The sequence below is a fragment of the Cariama cristata genome, unplaced genomic scaffold (genome assembly GCF_000690535.1).
Source record: "Cariama cristata isolate BGI_N322 unplaced genomic scaffold, ASM69053v1 scaffold1653, whole genome shotgun sequence".
Taxonomy (NCBI): domain Eukaryota; kingdom Metazoa; phylum Chordata; class Aves; order Cariamiformes; family Cariamidae; genus Cariama; species Cariama cristata.
The window spans coordinates 31,285-37,402 of record NW_009607594.1 but is presented as its reverse complement, the minus strand read 5'-3'; the positions used below and the strand labels follow the sequence as shown (position 1 = coordinate 37,402).

Here is a 6,118-nt window from a genome sequence, read left to right as displayed (position 1 = left end):
GGGGGGGCGGGAACAAAAAACAAAAAGCCAAACCATTAGGGAATGTTTTCTTTCTAAGCATGCCATATCCAAAAAAATTTCTAACATTTCCTTCTACTCTTAAACAGCGTAAATCATTCAGACAAATCTACTGGAACACAAAAATGAGCCCATAATTGTCAATCTACAAAGTGACATGCATGATACCTGCACCAGCTCAAACCGTTCCTGTTAGTCAGACAGCACTTCAGAGGACAGCCAAAACAGTCACTTACTTCTAGTGGGTCTGCTGGGGCTTCCATGTCACTCACACCTGCCCACACGCATCCAAGACGACCTTCAGCATTTGTTTCTCTATGGGTCTTTGGAAGAAGAAGAGCAATGAAAAAGAGATTTTATGTTGGATAAAAGGAGCAGGAGAATTGCATTAAGACCCAGAAGATCTATGAGCGCTGCCTGTGGAAGCAGCTGAGGTTCAGAAATAAATGGTGGAATTTTGATTTTAACCTTTTCCTCCTTCCCGGCTGGGGCTTTCCAGAAGGGTTGAAGCACACTGCCTATGACTAATACGCCGGGCAAGGCAGTACTCTGTGCATGTAAATCATAATCGACTGGCCAGTTCACCCTGAGAGAGGAAGTTGCATGTATAAGGGAAGGAAGGGTATGTTTTTTCAGTAAATAAGAGGACAGCGTTTTCTATCCCTGCTTCCAGTTATAAAAAAGGACTTACATAAGTATGATAAGTATTAAGTGACACTGGGACAGTGTGAACTATCATGATAGAAAAATTAGTGAGTCATGCTTACAAAGGAGTAATAGCAAAGTCTGTTAACAACTATGGGGAAGAGCACACCCATACAAACCCCAAGATGTTTAGGGGAAAACCGCGATTGGAGAACTGATTTACTTTCTGTGAAGAAAAGCTGCACAAAGATGAAGAATGACAGGTGTTGTTATTCTTCACCTACGTACTAGAACTGCAAATACGACATCCTTACCTTATCTAAGCATGGATCTAGATTCAAACTACTCAAGTCTTCACTTGAGTACTCAAGGTACCCAACACTTCAAACTTACGTCTTAGTTCCCCATTTGGAAAAAGTTACCAAGTTAAACTCACAGGAAAGTTTAACAAAGAAAAGGCTTCCAGAGACCTCAGCTACAAAGTCAGGATGAAATAGAAAAGTGCAAAGTATTGCTGTCTTCAGTCTTGGAATTCTGAATAATGATGGATTTGAGAAGGAAGCGTGAAAGAAAAGATAATTTTCCTTATTGTGGAAAGATTCCTGGATCTGAGGATTTTTCAGTGGGGGCAGAGGTTGCTTATTTCCTTTTCAAGGAACAGAATGAAAGCTAGCCTGTGAAATTTGACATAAAATAATATAAATCTGTGGGAGTTCTTTCAATTTCCAAAAAATTATTTAGACAAAGTAATCATGTGAAACGCAGGAATTTAACAGCCACATTCCAGATTTCTGGTTCATAATCTGTGACTAAGGACTCCACAATTGCAAAATACAAAACCCAATTTGAAAGAAAGCTGCTATTTTATAGTATTTGCATATGAAATATATCCTCCCTACCCTGATGTTGTTATTATTTTTTCCTGGTTTTTGGAGCGCCTGGAAAACTCATGGGGTATAAAGAGAGAAATTTAAAAACAAATGTTATTTTAATAAAGGCATTTTAGATTCTACATAGGACTCATCCTACCCATCAAAAAAATTACAGGAATTTCATCTGTACCTATACCAAAACTAGTCTTTGAGCATATCCCTCCCAGGTGCAGCATTGGTTTAAAGAAGGAAAAACTACTGGCTGATAACACAACAGCAATTTCCACAATTGCATTTCTTGACATTTCTGTAGTGATTTAATATATCGTAAGAAATATGAGCTGGTAGTTGTCAGGCAATAAAACAAGGTAAGCCTCTGTACCACCAAAGCAAAGCTGAGTGAAACAGGAAGGCCATCCTCCAGGAAACAGGTGTAGGAGAAGGCCAGCTTCTAAAATGAATAAACAAACTGTGTTACCTGAGAGAATGTAGTAATAGTTAAATCGTAAAATCCCCACTGTGGAGAAGGAAGAGGAAGCACATGCATTTTAAAAATGAGACCATTATTACAATATTATTAAAAGTTTATGTCAAATCAAAGCTTAGACCTAATGACTTCAAAGCTCTTTGCAGAAGTAGGCAATAACCCTATTATACACATAAGGAAAGAGACCAACTGAATGCTAAAGGTCATCCAGACGTTAGCATCAGATCAGAGAATGATGATGTCTCCTTTCACCCACGGTCTGTCCGTCTGTCTGTCACAGCCACGTTTGCAGCATTCATTAGCAGGCTAGCACCGTGTAACTTTCTGTTCCCACTGTACTAAAGTTAGGGCACATGAAGAGTCAAGAGTCAGCTGCTGAAGGAGAGGGTACTGTAATCATACAAAAATTATATGAACAGCAATTATCTATTGTCTTCTTACCATGTCCCGCTACAGTCCTATAGATTATAAACTCATGGAAACAGAGCCTGTCTCTGTCTATAAAGCACCAACCCTGAGCATCTCATTCATAAAAATACAATCAGAAAACTTCCATGTTGAACGCTCCCAAGTGCAATTCTTCTCAAGCACAGGCACCTTCCCTTACCCTGGCTCCCATGCTCAGCAGTCCCATTGCTGTTCCAGCAGCAGCTAAGCATTGGGAGAAAGCTTAGGTTGAACAGCTGCATTTTATGGTCTGGTCTGCTAAGGTAAACCAGCCCCAGGTTCCTATTTCCTCACACCAGCACGCTGCCATGTGCTACATGAGGTGCTGAGCGGTCCCTGCAGCAGGGACAGAAGAGCAAACCTCAGGCACAGTCCTACTCGTGAATCACAGCTCCTGCTTGAAAGATACTGGTGCTTAAATTACTTTGAAGAGAGGATGAGGTTAAGACCCTGGAGCGCACACAGTTGGTACCGTTACTTAGTTTAAAACAGTTTGCTGGAAAGCTGAGTAGTTTCCTAGAAAGCTAGGTAAACATTAGGACAACAAGTCCTTTGTTGTTGATACGTTAATGACCATATTAATGGCTACTAAAAGTGAATGGTTCCCTCTTGGACTGGAAGGATTTGAAAGTGCCACTTAAAGGGATTTTAATTAGTTGCAACACTGTTCCTTTCCACTCTTCCCCATAACCTCCGGTGCTATGAGAGAGCTGAGGAGAGTTGGGGGAAAAGGTGAAGCTCCTGGGAGAGCAGGGGCTAGAACAGCAACAGCATCTCCACATCTCCCCCTTTCCATGCCAAAATGTCTGGCACATTTGTCCATTCTCACTCTCTGTGAGCCTACCGTAGTGACGGAGCAGCAACAGCCATTGTCCTTTTCCCACACTAGGGCTATGCAAAAGAGTTTTGAGTTAAGTTTTGCTGTTTGCCGAAATAGCTGTTGTTTGCATGCAGTTTGGCACTGTCAGTGAATGCAAATTATACTGGCCTCATTTGTTGGGCAAATCTTTCACCTAACGTTACCATCTTGTTTGAAAGACATATTGCTCCCTGCAAACAATCAATAAGCTCTGAGCTAGGCATGCCTGTGTGGAAGCTCTTAGCTTTGTTACTGGCCTTCCACTCTATGTATACTTGTTAGAAACAGTGCCAAATTTTCTTGCACCATTTTAGCTATTGCTCTTCACCACAAGTGTCTTATACAAAATACGACAATAGAAATGACATTAAGTATTCTTCAGTGCCTAGCTAGGCAAGCTTAGCATTCATACAGATAACGCTGATGCCCCTTCACACAGTGCCTAAAGTCAAATGCCTTTTAAGAGACTTGTCAGGAAATACCTCTCAAGGGCAACAACGTGCTGTTCAAGAACAATGCGGGCAGTACCCCAGACTACATACTGCTGGACACTGCCGTGCAAATTAGCACCATCTCTAACACTGCACTAAAGGGCTTGTGGGGAAAATCTAGTCACTCTCTTGGCACAGACAGCTAAAAATCAGATTTTACTGTGGTGAAATTGTACCTACTTTAGCTGCTAACATGCAAAATCAAGACTTGCTAAATGTGATGTAACAGCAGTGACAAACTGGTCAGCAAGTTTTATAAATCCCAATCTAATGCTTGCACAAATCTTAATTTCCCTGATTATTTCATCTCTTCCTCTTTAAATGAAGAAGTCAGTCTGTGTCATGGCATTTACTGGTTACACAAAAAAAAATTCACAAGAGAAGAAACTGCAGGGAATAGTCTGAGAGGAGAAATACAAACTTGGCAACCTCTTACAGTGTAACTGCCTCTTCTCCATTTATGGACTTGTCAATTTCTATTCTACGATATTCTGTAATTTCTATTAGTAACAGCTTTGAGGTTGGGTTTTTTTCCCCCCCTCTGTTTAAAAATGAGAATTATTGTAGTCTGTATTCTAGGAAGACCTGACCTTTCTGAGTATAAAAGCCTTTTAGTTATCTTTTAGAAGCTTGCAATGGGAGAAAAATCAAAGCCTTGGAGCTGTGGCCAACACTGAATCCTCTCACAAGCATCAGCACCACAAGAAGATAAGAGTGCTCATTTTCAGAGTGCCGGATCTTTATTCTGGGAGAGGCTTCTGTTACAGTATTACAAAATAAGCATTCACAAATTAAGATAATGAAAGCCACTCATCATTTCTGAAAATTCCATCTTTCAAGTCAGTGCAGTGAAATCAAGAACCTTTAAAACGATTGATTCAAGTAAAAGTGAATCTTTCCTTGATGATGACAAAATGGTAAAATCATATTTTGTTTTTTTTACTTCCTAGCCAATGAGGTATCTGCTGTGAGGTTTGTTGGGGTTTTTTTGTTTGTTTCTTTGTTTTATTTATTGTACTGTTCAGTTGCAGAATTGTAGAAGCTAGATGTACTCTGAGATTACTTGGGTTAAAATTTGGTGGCTTCTGAGGAGCCTTCTGCTTGCTTACATTTTGGTCGAGAGCTTTGCTTTTGGCTTTAATCCTGAAGTTGTTATTACGGCAACAGTGCTTGCTACAATATTCATTGCAACCTCTTTTCCCATTCTGGTGCACATGGTGAAATGGTAAAAAATGAGGTATTTTAGTTGAAGAATAAAATCAGCCCTTAAACCACAAGAAGAATCTACGTCTTCCTGTCTAAACCTGGTCCACGTGCTTCGCCCAGAGAAGCGTGCTAGAAAGGGATTTTCCCTTAAGTATGTCAGCCCTAACGTTTTGTGCTGTTTGGTTAGGTACTCAGTCTGACAGAAAAACATGTGCAGATGCAAATGTATGCCTTAATATGTGGGAACCAGACAAAATTAGAGCAAGATGTGGTTTCAGAGTAAGTAAAACGCAGCACAGGCTTCCGTTTCAGGACTTCCTTTATCCACTGTTTTCCATCATCACCAACAAGGCTAACCATAAGGGCATGGTTACTCAAGTACCTAAGCATTTGCAAACTCAGGCCTGATGACAAAAATCCCAGTTTCATGGAACAATAATTGGATGATAATTTGTAACTGTAGCAAACAGGCTATTTTGAGTTTTACAACATAGTTGTTATAAGTACAGATAACCCTTAAATGAACCTTTTTTTTGTTTGTTTTCTTTCTCACTTCACACCCAGAACAGTTTAGGTGCTTGAAAGTTTATTGGTTTGGGTTTTTTTCTTTACCAATTGATCCCATGGAATATATGATCTCTGTCAACTTTACTTTATGTGGACACACTGCTAAGAATTTTAGCTGCTGTACTTCCCTTCCTATTTGATATTTTTATCCGCCCTCACCTCCCCCAGAAAACATCCTTCTTGTGTGTAACTCTTGATGAAGCCGTAAACATACTGAAAACACTCTGCAGAAGTGCTTTTCAGTAATATTTGTATTTTAATGTATAATATTTAGTCTAGCTTATTCCAGTTGAATGTAATCGGTTATATACTTAAATTTTAAAAAGGAAGCTGCTTTTTTATGGTAAGAGAGATGTTTCTTTGATTTCGTATAATAAAATAGCAAATTTCTTGATCCTTTTGGCCTCTGGTTTCCCCCTCTGTAGAAGACAGAGCAAGGAATTCCTGAGGCACATTTTGAGGACAGGCATTTTCACAGACTATGGCCTCTGCAGGACTAGACCTTGCAATACTTCTCGTCCACATA

General features: G+C 39.9%; 1 protein-coding gene across 1 annotated transcript in view; it reads right to left on the bottom strand.

Annotated features, from left to right (window-relative positions):
- The window catches only part of TNIP3 (TNFAIP3 interacting protein 3), a gene marked incomplete at its 5' end in the record, with an annotated part of 39,612 nt that overhangs the window by 30,789 nt on the left and 2,705 nt on the right, over positions 1-6,118 (bottom strand). Inside the window, 1 exon segment of the mRNA XM_009696767.1 lies at positions 255-341. Coding sequence (XP_009695069.1) covers positions 255-341 — 87 coding nt within the window.